Here is an 18,238-nt window from a genome sequence, read left to right as displayed (position 1 = left end):
TACCTCTTGAGCAAACTTCTTCTACGTCAGAAGAAGCAACACTGACGATTTCTTTTTAATTTCTTGCATTCAAAGGGGCTGAAACATTAATTACCAGCATTATTTTATAGATAAAACCAGTATAAAATATACACGCTTCGTAGGCATAACCTACTTTAAATGAACAACTACGCTTGAAAAAATGAATTGAAGATTGCAAAGGGATAAAAACGACAACAAAAAAAAAAAACAATTTAGAAACGACAAAGTTTCCTTTTCATTGAAATTAAATGAGTCGAGACTGTTTTTTGTTATTTTGATTTTTGCTAACTCATGAAACTTCGCAAAAGGCTAACAAATTTACATCATCCACCAATAGATAGTGTCAACTGGAATAGCTTCTGGGCTTCCTCTTGACACAGTGTTCCTTGTGGCAATTGGAATATGCCTTCCTGACTGTGTCATGATTTGGCCAATCATATCTAGCAAACGACAAACGTATGAACACGCATCGTGAAAACAACGTTAGGTAAGTGGTATGGAGGGGGAGATAGGAGGAGCATATACATATACCACTAAACACAGACATACTTGCAGCACAAGAACTTAAACACGCCAACTTGCCACTTGTAGAGTATTTGCCATTGTAGACACTCACTTGTTGCTACTGCGACTAAGGGCGGAGGGCCGTGGATGGGCGAAAAACTCAATGTGTAAATATCAGTTGCAGTCTATATATCCTCGTAAAAGTTTCTTTACGCATACGCACGTTTGTTTGTCAGTTGGCACGACTATCTCATCTCAGTTTGTGTGCGAATCAAGTTGAGTATTTTGACGATACTGCTGGTGGGAAGGGAGCAGGGGCAAATGCTAATACGAGCAGAACAGTTCGTAGTGGAAGGTGAAGTGAAAGTTCGGGGATATAGTCAATCATTATCCCGTTACCTATATGTAGGCTATAAAAGCGCGTTGCACAGCTTGCGGATCTTGCAGTATCCTTTCGGAAATCGGTCTGACGAGTTGTGCCGAAAACGCGCATTCGCTTTGAACAGCAAGCGATTTTAATTCAAGTCATACTTTCCACAAATTCACAGTGAAAATAAAAGTAAATTGTGCAAAAAACAATTTAAATAAATTTTATTAAAATGAGCGCTTCTGGTAAAAGTTTGCTGGGTCTTTGGCTCTATCGTAGTGGAGAGCAGGAGTGGGCTGTGAAACAAGGTAGCCCTTTACATGCGTTACGCAAAGAACATCGCAGTCTAGTAAGCGTTTTCGATTTCTAAATTTAACGCTTAAAAGGCTATTTTATTTCATTAAAAAAAAAAATGTTATAGGATACCTCGAATTCCGAGAGTGGCAGTGAGAAAGGTAGTATTGATTTGACCGATTCGAATCGCCAAAGTTCACCAGGTGATCGAGTGTCCATAATTTTCACCTTGAAGAATCAAGTTGGGAATTTAGCTAGAGCATTGCAAGTATTTCAAGAACTAGGCATTAATGTCCTACATTTGGAATTATCGCCGTTGGAGAAGGCCACCAATCAGGTGAGTTTAGAGATTGAAACTGGAAAGAATGTAACTAAGAATATAGAAGAGTACATAAAAAGGTAAAAGGAACGTACGAAAATCAACCAAAAGTTTGTGTCAACTGGAAAATTAGCTTAAAAAAGTTACTAATAGATTTATAAGAAACTATTTAAATTTATTTTCGGAAAATACTTAATTTTTGGAACATAATTTCATTTAAGAATTTTATAAAATTATCGCATTTATTTTTAGTTGACTGTGAAACATCTAAGACAAAATTTTAGTAAATGTGCAAAAATTATAAAAATTACCCACTTTTTATAAAAAAATACTTTATCCCCTGAAAAATGAGAAAGAAAATTGTAGTATATATTTTTCTAAACTTTAATTCGAAATAAAGGAAACCTTATTAATTTTTAAAATAAAAGAAATGTGTCTTTCGAACATGAGAAGGTAACTTTAAACCAATTTTTTTGTATTGGATAAAAAAAAACCTATCAAGTGAAGATTGGCTTATTTCTCATAGATTTTGTGGTTATGTTTAGACTTTTTTATTGTCTACAACTTTTCGATATAATTTTTTTTACAAGACTTGTAGACTTTTGACAGAAGTCGTGATAACCGTTTTTAATAATTAAAAATACAACTACGCGCCTCCCATTCCTCCTCCCCACTTGGCATTGCCCCTAAATTTTTTTCCTTCCATTTTTGTTAAATTATCTTTCGTTTCCTCTTACTATGATTTTTGATGCTTTCCAAAATTATCTACCTTTTTTCTATATCGGAATCTTCTTTTCAATTTTATTCGAAACGAAAAACTGTTCAAATCCAATAAAAACTCTTCGAGCCCCTGGGTACCGAATATGTTGACCCCAGAAATTATAGTTGACTTTTTACCGAAAATATTGGCCAATGTGTGAGATATGTAATTGAAATGTAGAGAAAAACCTTTCCTGATAATGGTATATCTGTCCGACAAAAATGGGTTGAATCGGGTAATTACTTCCTCTAGCCCCCTAATATCTAATATAGAGGTTTTCCAACTTTCGGGTGACTTATTACATCACATCAGCTAATATGTGAATTATCTCAATGAAAATTAAAGAGCGTGTTTTAATGATAATAGTGTATATTTATGATAAAACGGGAAAAAATTGGGCGTTACCTTGACTTAGCCGTAATATACAAACATCTAACATTCGGGTGACTTTACCTCATATGTTTGGTGATGCTTAGTGAGGTACCTTAATAAATATCCGGGAACATTTTATTAGTATGTGGCATGTTAATAGTATGTAGTGTTAGAAAAAATAAATATAATCGGGTCAATAATACCTCCCTCTGTTTTTGCACCTTAAGGTGATGTTCGGTTGCACCCGAAGTTAGCCCTTCCTTATGAAAATATTTGTTGACTTTCGATTTTCTGTAATTTTTTGTGATCAGCATTTGTTATTTTTCTTTATAAATATAATAAATATTTTTTTTAAATAATTGTATTTATTTACAATAGTTCTCAAATACATAATCCAATCAAACTTAAAGAGGTTTAAAATCTATTATGTTCTTTCTAGTACTAATAGTAATAATTTACACTTTCATTCGTAATATTTATTTACATAAAGGCTGATGTGCTCGTCGATGTGGAATGCGATGCTCGACGTTTGGATAAGGTACTGCAAATGTTAAACCGCGAGGTGCAGTCTGTAAATTACACCACCATACATCCGATGTCACGAACGCCATCATTATCAGCCTGCTCCAGTTTTGGTAGGCCACAAATCCTCTATTTATGTATGAAAAAAAAAAAAAAAATTTACTCTCCTACCTTTGGCAGATTTTGGAGAAATGGTCTGGTTTCCACGTAAAATATCCGATTTGGATAAAGCACAAAATGTGCTAATGTATGGCTCGGAACTGGATGCTGACCACCCAGGCTTCAAAGATCCAGTCTATCGCAAGCGTCGCGAGACGTTTTCCGCTATTGCTAACAACTACAAAAGGTAGCTTTGCAAAAAAAAAAACAAAAACATTTATGTTAACTTGAAACTTTACTTTCACTTAATTATTAAAAACTCTATAGTGGACATGCAATACCACGTGTGAGCTATACACCGGAGGAGATAAAAACTTGGTAAGTTTTTGTTGTAGTGCTGACTTCATAAAACCGCAAGATATACATAGTATGTGCTTAAGTTTATGAGTGATAAAATGATAGACACATGTAAAATTCTTATACAATTTTATTTGTGCTAAATTGTGCTCACTTATCTCAATATAGGGGCACTGTCTTCCGTGAACTTCACCGTCTCTATATCAAGCACGCAGTGCGGGAGTATATGGAAAATTGGCCCGAATTGGTGAAATACTGCGGCTACCGTGAGGATAATGTGCCTCAATTGGAGGATGTTAGTAACTACTTGAAGCGTAAGACGGGATTTCAGCTACGTCCAGTTGCTGGTTACTTATCGCCACGCGATTTTTTGTCTGGCTTGGCTTTTCGTGTTTTCCATTGTACGCAGTATATTCGACACTCATCGGATCCATTTTACACGCCTGAACCGTAAGCTCTTCAGTGTTAGATAAGTTTATTTAGAATAAGAAAGTTTCTTTATTTTTTTCATATAAAGTGACTGCTGTCATGAGCTTCTGGGTCATATGCCATTACTAGCTAATCCAAGTTTTGCTCAGTTCTCTCAGGAAATCGGTTTGGCTTCGCTGGGAGCCGCGGATGCAGATATTGAAAAGTTAGCAACGGTTGGTTAATATTTGAATTTCTTAAAATATTTTTAATTACTATTCATTTGTTAAAGAAATGGGGAAGTGAAAGGGTTCGGAGAGTTATTAAGACAATATAGCTGTTACTGTTTCTCAAAATTTATTGAAAACTCTTTTTAAAAAATTCTTTAGTCTATACCTTTTCTTTTAGTTCTTAAATAGCAGACAAATCAATTAATCCATATTGCGTTGGGCATAAGCTAGTCTATTTTTAGTTGTTTTGGTTCTGCTAAATTTAAAGTGAACAAACCTATTCTTCTTGGCAAAATGTATTTTCTCAGAAACCCTTGAAATTTCTCGGCAATTGAACAGACATAACACTGAACTAAATTTTGGAGTTTGATGGTTTAAACCCGTGGCTCTATATTTTCAAGCTTCAAAATATATATTTCAATAAAAACGTATGCTAAAGGTATCCAAACGGAAAAAAAGTTGCAATCTTGTTGCTCAACCAAGTAGGAAGGAAGCAATGTTATTCCAAATATTACTGCTTGTTATTTGTAAATTTGACCAGCACAATAATTAATTAAATAATAATTTCCCGCCCCCCAGCTATATTTTTTTACGGTGGAATTTGGTCTCTGCAAGCAACAAGATAACACTTTCAAGGTATATGGCGCTGGACTACTAAGCTCTATAGCTGAACTACAGCATGCCATAACCGCTAAAGAGAAAATCAAAAAATTCGATCCGGATGTTACGTGTCAAGAGGAATGCATCATAACCTCGTATCAAAATGCTTACTACTACACCGATTCGTTTGAGGAAGCCAAAGAGCAGATGAGGTACATACACGCACTTATATATTTATTTATTTATAAATGTATGCAAATAACTATTTGCGTTTATCAGAAATTTCGCTGACAGCATACAACGCCCCTTCGGTGTGCGCTACAATCCTTATACCCAAGAGGTCGAGGTGCTCTCGAATGCGCAGAAGATAACCGCTTTTGTGAGCGAGCTAAAGGGCGATTTGAGTCTGGTTTGTCAGGCAATGCGCAAGATTTCCGCAAACGATGAACAATTGGATGTGGACAGCATTGCAAATATGCTGCAAACAACTTTGCATGTTCGCGGCGATCGAACGCCCGGCAGCTCGGTAAGTCCAGATAATTCAGATAATTCACAGCACTCGGTTGGTGAATAGAGGATTGAAATATTATGAGATGATGACAAAATGCCGAAACTGCTGGACCTTGGAACAAATTCTTAAGAATAAATATTGATATTAAAAATAAAATAAAAAATTAATTTGAACATAAAAACTAAAAAAATTAACACTCAAGAAATGGATGTATGTATGTATATCAAAATTTATTAAAAAATTTCCGTCTGTATGTGAATATTTTGCAATAATAAAATTAAACTACACAAAACATTATAAATGTGCTTAGACTTATTCGCATATTTAAGGTAAATGGTGTCAGTAGAAGTTCTTATCAAATATGAGAAAAATTGTGTATTCGCTCGAATATGCTCAGCTAATGCTTCGATCTTAATACTAAATTAGAACTACAGTTATTTGCTTATAATCTAAGCACCTGCAGAAGCATGATCTTCTGCAAGTCTTCGCATTTCGAAATATTTAGCTTTTGAACTAATTTTTCTTGGCAATCTATCTTAGCAAATCTTATACTCTAATTTTAACTAGCGTCTACATGTCCCTTAATCGATTTATCTATTGTAAATCATATCACAATCGTTGCCGATGAATTGTTTGCTGATGAAATTCGCCGAGCGCTCCACCAAGTATTTAGGTATGGTCCAAATATTGAAGATGCTCAACAATGGCGATATGCGCTGCTTAATGCCGTTAACTATATAACAGTAGGAGCTGCGAAACCAATTCCTCGACGCTTTCTCAACACCTTTATAGACTTTCTTCGGCTGTAGAATCTCTTTGACCTCAACACGGGGCGTGATTTGCATTTTATCAACAGATTCGCAAACTTTTTCATTGCTCATTAAAATCCCCGCCACAATATACATCAATTTGAAGTATCTACAAAGAAGTGTGACGGAGTGAGAGAGACGCGAGATTATTATAAAATATTAAACGCTAAACTTATTGTAGCTAGGCGCTATAAAAATATGTGTGCATAAAAAATATTTAAAAACGAAATTATTAAACCAGCTGATAAAACTCAAGTGTAGGGTATATATATATGTATATAATACGTGTATATAACGTTTTCATATTTTAGAGTGTTCGCCGATATCTTGGGATTCTCTTTTACTTTTTGCTATCATAAATACTTTTATTCGTATCTAAGTTTTCAACTTTGGACCGGGTGTGTTTACAAAAGAGTTAACCAGCAGCTCTGATTGCTGAAAATTTTAAAGTAAAAAAACCGTTATATTTAAAAAAATGTTTAAAAAAATCATTGTTATTAAGTTAGCAGGGGTGGTACTCAATTAGACCCGTTAGAAATTCTTTTGTGCTTCACTCATAGAGTTATTTGAAGCCTTTGTAAGTAGAAATTCAGTAATAACTTTTGTTGATAATGGTAAATTGACAATCTTCGTATTTTAACAAAATCGATATCTTTGGATCCATATCAATTCCAATATTCCATTCGTGAAAATGAGGAAATGTAGTTAAAGTGGCTATAAACTTTCTTACGATCTGAATTTTCGTCCACCATCAAAATACTTCACAAAATCATTTGAAGATCGCTTGCATTTTATGAATATTTCTATGTAACGGGAAACCTAAAATGTGCACAAGAAATAAAAAGACAAATCGGCAAATATTTTAAAAGGTTCCATATTTGACATACATATATATTTATTCATAACATCGAGCAGAATATCATAAAAAACTTGATCCCTGGTTTTTTTCATTAGTATTTTAAGAGAAAAGTTTTTAATTTCACATTTCTTCTTACCTTTGCATCCAACAATTATTTTGTACCATAAAATATTTTATGATCTGTTACGCTCTGATCCATTATGTTTGGTTAACAGAGAAGACAAGAAAGACTGTCTTACGCTAGAGAAAGGTTTTAAGAATAGTAGCATTTATCAACTTTAGGAAGGCAGTTTAAAAATAAATTTGCCGATTATATTAGGATACAACGAACTTAAAATCCTATAAAGTTTTTTTTTACTTTACAAGGTATTTTCACTAAATTTGGCAAGTTACGATCTTCTAACAAATTGTTCAGATCGGATCGGAATCAATTCAAATATCATTCTATACTCTTTTGTGATATAAAAAATGCATCTGTATAAGATATTAGAGATTCGGTGCAGTAGAAGTTAACGTTTTTTTCTTCTAAGAAAGTGTGTAGTATTCTTTTTCTGAACTTCACGTTCTATTATTTTGCGGCTTAGCAAAACGAATATACGTAATGATAATATTAAAATATAATCTACGTAGTATGTACTTATGGAAAATAAAAACCAAATGAGTAGCACCTTAAGAATGTAAGGGAACTACTATAACTATCATAAGCGCAAAGAATGTGTTCTACAAACTTCAAGTGGTTTCTAATAACCTTTGGAGTATAGCTAACGAAAACACGCGATTCAAACGTCATAAAATAACTAGGTAGGTATGTATGAATGTATACAATCAGCCATAAATGGTTTAAATAATCAAGCATATCGGCATATTTTTAAGAATTACTTATTCTTAAAATTGTCTCAATTACATACATACATCTTTAACAGATATTCTTTTCACATCGTTACACATACATATGCATATCACATATTCGTCGCCATTTTCCAAACGTACCTGAAGGTTCTGGACATCATTTTGTTGGACCCGTTCTCAATTACCCCAAGCTCACTAACTATTACTTCCAAATCTTTTAGAGTCATGAATTTTTAAATTACACGTTCACAAATCCAATTTTGATCAAATGCCTTAAGTTATGATCTTCAATGCAGCACTGAATCTAATTTAAGTGCTTAACTTAATATATATTTATTCCAACTAATGCCTAGCTGTATTTTATTTAAATTATTTGCTAATATAAATCTAATGATATATTATATACATATATTTTTTAATGCTTGATAAGAGTTCTATGTTCACTTTATTAATTGTACTGTTTTAATATTTTTTTGCGATTAAGTGTCGCGTCGTTTATATTGCATTGCCCTTGATTTATCTGTCTGATTTTAATTTTTTAAGAAATTAATATTTTATGTACGCTTACACCGAACTTCATGCTTCAACTGAGCGTTTTACTCTTCGCCAGCAACATATACTAAAAAGGCGTTAGATGAGATTTTCAGGCTTTGAACTCTCTCCACAGCACCGATCGTTGCCTGGAACTGCCTGCCTGATAGCGACAAGATTATGCCGAAAGATAAGCGGTGTTAGTGGTGGTGGATTGAGAACTCAACTATCGCAGTATGGAAGAAGAAAATCATGCACTTGTATAAGAAAGAGCGTGAACATGTGTATTTTTGTATATGCATACATATGTATTGAGTGGGAGAAAATTTGTGTATTCCTTGCACGTGCACCGACTTCTTCTATCTCACCGATTTCTGATTATGTAACCTGTGGTGAAATCAACGAGTTATAAATTACTTAGTAACTAGTTTGAATCATACTGTGTATGTCCAATTAGTCAGCGGATCGTCCCGTTTCCGTTCGAGATATCAATTGTCAGAGTTTGGTCATAATATAGTATAATATTGTACGTGAAGCATAAAATAAAAATCTTTCATTAAAATACCAATTCAATTGGAAAATTGTTGTATTTTTGTGTAGTGTGACTTCAGTCGTCCCATATTTGCTGACTAGTATGTTGCGTTACTGAAAGATTCATGCAAACAAGCATAAATATTTTTAAGTAATATATTAATAAAGATTTGTAACAATATATGTACATACATATTTGAACATACTGAAATTCAAAATAGCGTATCATCAAAAAATTCGAAATTGAGTGTCTTATTGATTACGTTTCACTATTTCAAATTACATACAAAAAATTACATATTTTGAATATTTTCAGGTTCTGCGCTCAGATATAAACCAGTTGTAACCAATATTAATATTTTGTTCCATTTTATTTCGTGTCTCATTCATGCCACTGTAAATTTCCAAAAATGTTGTTACGTTATTTTGCATTTCAGGTGACGATATATAGAAGTGAAAATTGCATCTACTTTATAGAGGTGTTTTGTATATTCTGTTTTCCAGTCTTATTTTTCTTCCAATCCAGCACGCAGAGTTTTACGACTATTTGCACAAACAAAGTAGATGCCAGTCCCCGAATATTATTGCAAATTACAAAGATATATCAAATTTTTAAGGTTTTATTGTGATTTAGGGACACACAAATCTAGCAAAAATTAGATTTAGTCCAACAAAAATTACGTTTGTTTTTTTGAGACTCCTTTAGAAAACAATTGACTGGCCTTTATGACCGATTCCGCAGAAATCATCTGATGACGCGCCTTTAATAAAAGGTTTTAGCAATATACACGTTTTATTTCTATTCTGGCTATATTTTCCATATCCTTCGTGTCAATGATACTCGCCGTCACTGTAGTCGCTTTTTATGCTTTTTCCTTTGCACTTACCATTTGGGTTGATGACTTTACTAAGCATGACTTTGAAAGCATTTAAAGAATATAAAATGTACAGAGTGTAACGTGTAATTCTCTTGACATTAAGACTACTGATATGGTTTTGCCTCAGATGGCTGGTCTCTATGCAGGTTTGTTTGTTAAAATATACGTGTGTGTCATTATATGTTTACTGATGCACAGCTAGTGGCTTCGGTTGACGAAAAGCATGACGCCTGATTAGGAAATTCACACACCCTATGCAAGGTCGATAATTTTTAACTTGACCTCGCTGAAGAAAGGTTTATGGTCAGTGATCCTATCCCAGTTCAGTGCCCCTAAAGTGGGTCCGTAGTCGATATCAATGTCCTTAGTGAAGTCAATAATCCTTAATGAGGTCCCTGACATGTAGCGAGGTGAATGTCCCTTCTTAAGGTCAATAACCTTTAGTGAAGCCAAAGAACAATTGTAAGATTTATGATTTTATTCGAGACCAATAATCCCACCTGAAGTCACCCTGAGTGAGTTCGCAGACCCTAAGGGAGGCCACAAAGTCCCCTAGCGAAGTCATTAACCCTAAGCAAGGTCATTAACCCTTTGGTAAGTAGGTCAACAGTGTAGGGGATCTTTGTAATATGCACGGAGGTTGACTGGGAGCGCCGGAATAAAAAAAATCAATAATAACGAGTATTAAACATTCAATCAGCCTTAAGTGTAACATCTTGCACTTGGCATACATATATTTCTGAGAGTCATAAATAACTTGTTTACCTTTATATGCTCGTGAGTAATGTATTTATTTATTAATCAGTAATATGTTATTAAATATAAATTTTATTACAGGCGATTGCTTAACTTTCTTTAACTATGGTAATCTTATCTTATATCAAACTTATTAAGTTTACGTGAGGACTTTAGTACAATAATTTAGATTGTTTTTCGACGATTACGAGTCAATAACAATATATATTTTACATTTATTTTAATCATATTGAGTTTTATTACGGATTGAGTGGAGCCATAAACAGTTATAGCATAGCTGATCTAATTTAAAAAAATTGCCTTGTGAAAATACAATAAATATTAACTTAAATATAATTTTACTAAATATATGTACATATATAAAATACATGAAAAGCCTGGTAAGTCAGGAACTCTCTATTTTTCGATTTTTAAAAAGTACAATTCTAGCGTCGAAATTCTGAACAGTTTTAAATTTTTAAGTAAATTGATTGATTATGCGATTGCAAGCAATTGTTCGTGCACTAGTAAGGCTACCTCATATTAGGCTTTGTGGATAGTTAATTAAAATCCATGGTGTTTTCCCTTTTATTGACTAATGAATTATATAGTCGTCAGAAATAGCCTGATCGGTAAGGTGACATCTCGAAAAGTTTATGAAATATCTTTTATCAACAATGTTTTTCAGTTCAAGTTCAGATGGTGCTTAATTATAAGAAGAAATGGAAACCAAAGCGTTGAGCTACCTTAACAAATTATGGTAAGCTCAAAAACCCGTTTTTGCTCTATAAGGACCTAGTTATCTTTTATTTAGAAATTTCGGGTGTCAAAAAGGACCAGCGCCCACAGCTTGGGATTCCGCTCGTCTTTTGGTGCGAGGATCAACACTACAATCTAACCATACCTGACCTAGGGTACAAGGATCAAGAATTACGGGAAAGGGAATTCAATAAAAGGATAAAGCGAGACCAAGCTATGGCTCAAGAAGACTCCGATTAACAATAAGATCAATTCCATGCTCCACGTGGACATTTGATCTTTTATCTGCGAATTGAAATTGCTTAATTCCCAACTTGTATTGATAATGTGCTTAAATGTGATCCCTGTACAGTTGTTTGCACAATTAATTGAAGAGAATTAAAATCAAATTCATGTCGTCATAATATCAATTCTCAATGGATACAAACAACAACAACGCTATCTAACTTTATTGGGTAATTTTCTAGTAAACTCAAATACAGACTTTTACTGAAGGCTAGCACTTATACGCAATTACATACATACATATATATATACAAGTATGTAGGTGTGACCTATGCGAGAGTTCTTGTTATATTTGTATATTGTTTTAATTCACACTTCTCAATCTTCTTATGGCATCAACTCGAGTTGATGATGTTAGCCCGTAAAATTTACCACAACCTTGTCTTTGTTTTTGCATCTGATAATCCAGGACGCACATTGTAAATATAGGTATATGTGTATGTGTGTGTAAGTACGCTTATGCTCATGTTCGTCACTTGAGTGATATTGTATATATTATTTGATGCTTTTGTAGCCACAAGTGAGAACGTTTAAATTAAATGCATTCTAAGTCATCTGTAACCTTCTGTTTTGCTCCTTACAATCCTGCTGACAGAAAATGTACGTACAGTACACAACAACAACAGTAGCTTGCAGTTTAACACTCAGAAGGGACAAACGGCTTCGTCGGCATGTGGCAGCCGGTGTTGGCTATGCTGTTGTTTTTGGTGTTGGCGTTGGTTCTTGGCTAAGGACAATTTCAATATTGGCTTCTTGGCCACTTAAGCTCAGCATAGCCTGTGGTCATTTGTTGCATTACATACCAGTCCAGTCATGAATGCTTAGATATTGCACATTAGTATGACTGCATGTGGGTTTTTACAATTCTAACGGTACCGCAGTCGAATTTGGAATAGTTTCATAAAATTTAAACTGGTGGAGAATAGTAATGGGATCGCTAATAAAAATATAGATAGAAAATCACTGTACTGTAATGGAAATAACGCCCACGATATTACGAATACTAAAAATAAATAACTAGTACCAGACCTCTTCGGACTAGTTTAGCAATTGTTTGGTTGCGCTTCGATTTACAACAAATATATTACACTTATATACATAAATAAATTTTAGAATAAAAATAGCCAGTGCTGGCGTATGCAAGCGATAGTGGTCAGCTTGACAGCACAGGACAAATGCGGCTTTCAATGCCTTTGCTTTTTGCATTTCCTCAATTGCCTACGAGTATTTTGTGTGTTGGTGTACTCGTAAGCTGCTCTTTGAAATCGTTCTTGCCCGGTCCATTGCTTCGACTGCAAGTGTGGCAGCCAACTATCAAGATGAACAAGCACTTTCTTCTTCTGTGGAAGGAGGTAAGCAGAAATCAGTCACATATGCACTTCTTCTCGCTTACGAACCATTTATGCACACACTTGTGTCTGTGTATATCTTTTATGGTGCGGTTTGTATTTTCAGTCTTTCTAAGGATGCCATTTCTGTTGTTAGGCATAATAAACTTTACACTTTACTTATTAGTTAAATACATTTTGGATGCCATGCGTCCAGGCATCTTTGAAATCCGACTTTGATTTTAATACTGGCATCCATATGAGTGTATACACATATGTACATACATAGATAGGTATGTTTACATTTGCATGCTAACACTTTCAAATTAAATGATTGTTTGAGTAAATTAAAATCTAAGGACTTATTCGCACACCTCCACGGATAGTAAAATTTGTGAATATTTATGTACGAGTGATACATATCGAAGTTGCATTGTTACGTGTACTTGTATATTTGCAGCGAAGATTTGTCGTAATCGATTTAAGTTGATGTTAGGACTAAGGTAATAGAATTTTATGGCCAATAGAAATTTTTTAAAATTCCATTTTGAGGTTGAATAGATTGATCTGAGAAATTGAACTTTTTTTTTAGTTTGAATTATATTTAAAAGTGGGTAATTTTGCCTCTCTACGTAATATATGTATGTATATTGGAATAAAAAGACTCTTGACTTATTGTTTATCCTCTAATAAATCTTTGTTGGTTACCGAAAACTGTAATTAAGGAACTATCTGACAAAACATTCAGCTTAGCACATTTCTTGAGATTTCACTCGTCTCGTCCTATTTAGAATGAATAATATTGGTAATATCTGTGAACTAAAAATATAAAATACAAGAGATCGCACTTAAAATGTAGCATACTACCGCGAGATAAATATTCTTTAGACTAGCTGATACCTTCATTAACCATTCGGAACTTTGTCATTCAAAAAAAAAAAAATTATGTAAAATATTTTTTGTAAAAAGACCTCTTCTTCTTAATTGGCGTAGACACCGCTTACGCGATTATAGCCGAGTTAACAACAGCGCGCCAGTCGGATCTTCTTTTCGCTATCTGTCACCAATTGGATATTCCAAGCGTAGCCAGGTCTTTCTCCATCTGGTCCTTCCAACGGAGGGAGGTCTTCCTCTTGCTCTGCTTCCCCCGGCGGGTAAAGCGTCGAATACTTTCAGAGCTGGAGTGTTTTCGTCCATTCGGACAACATGACCTAGCCAGCGTAGCCGCTGTCTTTTAATTAGCTGAAATATGTCAATGCTCTCATATATCTCATACAGCTCATCGTTCCATCGAATGCGATATTCGTCGTGGCCAACGCGCAAAGGACCATAATTCTTTCGCAGAACTTTTTTCTCGAAAACTCGCAACGTCGATTCATCAGTTGCTGTCATCGTCCAACCCTCTGCACCACATAGCAGGATGGGAATTATGAGTCATTTATAGAGTTTGGTTTTTGTTCGTTGAGAGAAGGCTTTGCTTCTCAATAGTTATTCTGCAAGAGTTATTCTGCGTTGGATTTTCAGGCTGACGTTGTTGGTGGTGTTTACGCTGGTTCCAAGATAGACGAAATTACCTACGACTTCAAAGTTATGACTGTCAACAGTGACGTGAGGGCCTAGTCGCGAGTGCGACGACTGTTTGTTTGATGACAGGAGATATTTCGCCTTGCCCTCGTTCACTGCCAGACCCATTTGTGTTGCTGCCTTATTCATTCTGGAAAAAGCAGAACTAACGGCACGGGTGTTGAGGTCGATGATATCAATATCATCGGCATACGCCAGCAGCTGTACACTCTTATAGAAGATTGTACCTTCTCTATTTAGTTCTAAAGCTCTAATTATTTTCTCCAAAAGTAGGTTGAAGAAATCGCAAGATAGGGAGTCGCCTTGTCTGAAACCTCGTTTGGTACCGAACGGCTCGGAGAGGTCCTTTCCGATTCTAACGGAGCTGTTGGTGTTGTTCAACGTCAGTTTATACAGCCGTATTAGTTTTGCGGGGATACCTWATTCAGACATCGCGGCATAAAGACAGCTCCTTTTCGTGCTGTCGAAAGCAGCAGGATCAAAAAGCTTATGGGTCATTGTATGAAGATATAAAATATGATCTCTGAGTAATGACTGAAGCAAATTTGAAAAATTTGAACTTAGCGACTGTACTTCAATAGGTTATAATTAAAAAACAAATTGTGATATCGCTTTAAAATGTTGTTATGTTTTTTCCACACTAGCTTTAAAAGAAAGAAAAGAAATAATTTGTGGTTTCCAAATAGGTTTGTTAGAAGATGTCTGATGATCTCAGTGGATGCGATATGCATTAATATGGGCATCGTCGATTACTTAGACAATCAATAAAATCAGTATTGTGGAGAAGGTTGAAATGAATTTTGCATTCTTAATAAAAAATAAATAAATATTTCAACAATTTGTTGATCCGTATAATGCAGTTCTTCTAGAAGCATCGTGACACTGTCTTGAAAGCGAAGAGATAACATGACTCCTCATCTGATAGTCTCAGAGTCTCCTTTACGTATTTTTCTTTTACGTAGTGGAATATTTGGGATGAGGATTTGTAATTTTGGAGATCTTATGAAATCTATTTGAGAAGATAGTAAAAACATATTTTTTATACATGGAATTATTCAGATAAATGTGGCTTTTAACTTAAAATAAGCCTCAATGAATAAATACTTCTTCCTTTGACTTTCATTTATTTGATAAAGTAGTTATAGAAAGAGTAGTTTATTTTTTCGGCTCTAAGCCCAACATAAAATAAGAGTTATGCTCTATTTCAGAGATCAAGTTTAGGTTTTTTTCTAATTTTAGAACTTGACTAAAACATTGTTCTCCCATGTACAATGTCTTCCTCACATCTTACTGCATTGCATCTCGTATACGAGTTGTCTCTTCAAGCATTGGTTTTCACGATATACAGCAATACACCGATACATAACGGCATCTCTCCCCTAACACACAAGCCTGCATTATCTTCATGTTGCCACATAAGTTTGCATTCTTCGGTAATTTGTTCTCTCAGACGTTTATATGCTGTCCGCTGCTTGTGGTTAACCACAATTGTGTCAAGGACATTGCTTGTTTCCCCATTTCCTGCTGAAATGTCTCCAGCAGTTTTCCAGCAAATTTCTGCATTGCTCTCTGCTACTGTGCACCCCTCCTGCATCCAAGAATAAAGCCAGTGCTTCAACTTCTGGTCAAACAGACAACAGACGACCTTGCATTGCATGTGGACTCAACTGCAATCTACTTCGACAAATCTCCATTCTTCTTTTGCACCCAGCCACTCGGCAGTTCACTGCTGCTTTCTGCAATTGCTCTACTTGTGTATTTCCGCTTTGCTTCATTCAAAAACTACATCACTACCCTCCCGTCGTTCGTCTTAGCCATCTTCTCTGCATCATTATTAACTTCTTGGTTCTCCTTACCTTAACCATCTGATCTTTGACACTGCGCTGCAGACACACAACGACGGTGTAGATGGAACAGGATATTTGGGGCGGAGTAGCAGGAAGTATTTGCAGCACTTTTTATTTAAGTGGATTTCTCTTCAGTGCTATATCTTGTCTTGAAGTGGTCGAGGTTGTTAAAGCCACCGCACGCAGCACATTGTCGGATGAAAAAGCATGGAAATACATACTGACATGTTCGTAAGAAAATAAGGATGCCTGAAAGGCGGGAGGGTCACAGTTAAGTGTGGGCGTTGGTGCGATAATTTGCAACTTGCAGACATTCTTGGGGAATACCTAGTGTTTTGCTGGTGTTGTTGTGCAATTTACACTTGAACTTGTGGCACGTCTTCATGACACTTCCGTCTGCATTGTTTGTGGTTTAGCGATTGTGATTCACTTGCAACATGTATTATAAGTGAGCCGGTACACTTTCGTGTATATATATACGTGTGTATGTCATTGGTTTAGTATTGTCAGAGAATTTGTTTCTGTGTTCGCTTCTTAAAAGCAACTGCTCCATTTTATTGCTTGTAAGCTTATATGTTCGACAACATTTATCTCACAATGTGTGAAGAATCTGTGGCAGTTTTTGTTGTTTTGTTCATAATGTTCGCACAAATTTGCCGCAATTGTGTGAGAATACGAAGCGGAAAGTTGTTGTGGGTTTCTTGGTTATTTGTATTGTAATATTTATTGAAGGTTTGTAACTGATTTTGTTGAATGTGTAGTTGTTGTTGGTTAGTGGGAAATTTATATGTGAATTCATTAAGTTTTTAAGAATGAGCAAACAATCTAATTAACATATATTTCTTAGTGCTTATTATGTTAAAATTTCAATCTTTCAAATTCGACAGCATTTTTCTTAAGAGGGGAAATTCTAGAGGAGGAGAGGATACACTGTATTCTTCAGAGTTCATTTAAAATATTTAAGATGAACTATTTGCAAACAATGGGACTTTCATTATAGTTGTTATTATAAGAAAAAAACGAACAGAGATGGGAAATACTTTTGTAGATTTCTTCGTAAATACCGCAGTCGGTATCTTTGTTATTAAAGTATTAATAGCATTGACAGACTGCAGGCTTAGTCCGGATTCAGGAGTTAGTGAAGATAACTCCGTTGCTAACTCCCATTTAGTCCTCAAAATTTTAGAGAAACAGCTGCATTTTCGTTGGCAACATTGTTAAAAGTGGCCAATTTTAATCTATTGTGAATGAAAAAACAAGCAACAACTGTCAGTGTTTTTCAAAATTTCAATAATAAAAAAATTTAAATTTAACGTGTAGATATGTTTTTTATTTATTTATTTATTTATTTATTTTTGTTGATATGTTATAAAAATGACAGCTGCTTACGAAAGTTTTAAACTCTCATAGCTGCCATTTGTCACTTACAAATTTGGGTCTGATTAAGATCGCGTTAATGTAATGTTAAAATGAATTAAAACACTTAAATTTGGATTTGTGCTAGAGTGTGCTGATGTTGATTGGCGTAAACCTTGGGTTTAACATACCCTCAGAGAAAATAACCCAGAGGCGTTAAATCGCATGATCGTGACTGCCATTTAACTGGGTCAATTGTTGAAATTAAGAAGCCGCCAAACTTTGATCGCATTTTACACGTGGAACAATACGGTGTTGTTGGGAATACAGAGACGATTGCATTAAATTCCGGAAAGAAGTCAGTCGGGTCGAATTCCTGCCTCATTTTGAAAGAAACATTGCTCGATCACACGAGGACATGACCCACCTCCATTAGCGTCAATTTTGTTTGTTGATGAAGCTTTTAGGTCAGAAATGGGAATCACCGCAGAAGACTATTTCTCGATTAAATGAATTTACGTAA

The 18,238-nt window shown here is 34.9% G+C and overlaps 2 protein-coding genes across 2 annotated transcripts; one reads left to right on the top strand and one right to left on the bottom strand.

The window, feature by feature from the left end:
* The first annotated feature begins 998 nt into the window (after positions 1–998).
* On the top strand, positions 999–5,549 carry LOC108971674 (tryptophan 5-hydroxylase 1). Its single transcript, XM_018937911.1, has 9 exons — positions 999–1,241; positions 1,314–1,523; positions 3,128–3,272; positions 3,340–3,505; positions 3,586–3,636; positions 3,784–4,065; positions 4,133–4,259; positions 4,833–5,065; positions 5,133–5,549. The coding sequence occupies exons 1-9, from the start codon at positions 1,125–1,127 to the stop codon at positions 5,425–5,427; spliced, it is 1,626 nt and encodes a 541-aa protein (XP_018793456.1). The 5' UTR covers positions 999–1,124; the 3' UTR covers positions 5,428–5,549.
* A 26-nt stretch (positions 5,550–5,575) lies between these two features.
* LOC108971673 lies at positions 5,576–8,469 on the bottom strand. The gene is made up of 2 exons (XM_018937910.1): positions 8,023–8,469; positions 5,576–6,282 (listed from the first exon to the last, which is right to left on the bottom strand). Exons 1-2 carry the CDS (start codon positions 8,106–8,108, stop codon positions 5,955–5,957), a joined length of 414 nt encoding a protein of 137 aa, XP_018793455.1. The 5' UTR covers positions 8,109–8,469; the 3' UTR covers positions 5,576–5,954.
* Between the last annotated feature and the right edge of the window lie 9,769 nt (positions 8,470–18,238).

Source organism: Bactrocera latifrons, unplaced genomic scaffold (genome assembly GCF_001853355.1).
Source record: "Bactrocera latifrons isolate USDA-ARS-PBARC rearing strain unplaced genomic scaffold, ASM185335v1 scaffold_35, whole genome shotgun sequence".
Classification (NCBI taxonomy): Eukaryota; Metazoa; Arthropoda; class Insecta; order Diptera; family Tephritidae; genus Bactrocera; species Bactrocera latifrons.
Note: the sequence above shows the minus strand (reverse complement) of the source record. Positions and strands in the feature narration are given on the sequence as shown.

Excerpts from the sequence above, each read along its gene's own strand:
- LOC108971674 (XM_018937911.1), top strand. The coding sequence starts at position 1,125 with ATGAGCGCTTCTGGTAAAAGTTTGCTGGGTCTTTGGCTCTATCGTAGT. Across the intron at positions 1,242-1,313 it reads GCAAAGAACATCGCAGTCTA|GATACCTCGAATTCCGAGAG; the intron begins GTAAGCGTTTTC and ends AAAATGTTATAG. Across the intron at positions 4,066-4,132 it reads CCATTTTACACGCCTGAACC|TGACTGCTGTCATGAGCTTC; the intron begins GTAAGCTCTTCA and ends TTTCATATAAAG.
- LOC108971673 (XM_018937910.1), bottom strand. The coding sequence starts at position 8,108 with ATGACTCTAAAAGATTTGGAAGTAATAGTTAGTGAGCTTGGGGTAATT. Across the intron at positions 6,283-8,022 it reads ATGATGTCCAGAACCTTCAG|ATACTTCAAATTGATGTATA; the intron begins GTACGTTTGGAA and ends ACTTCTTTGTAG.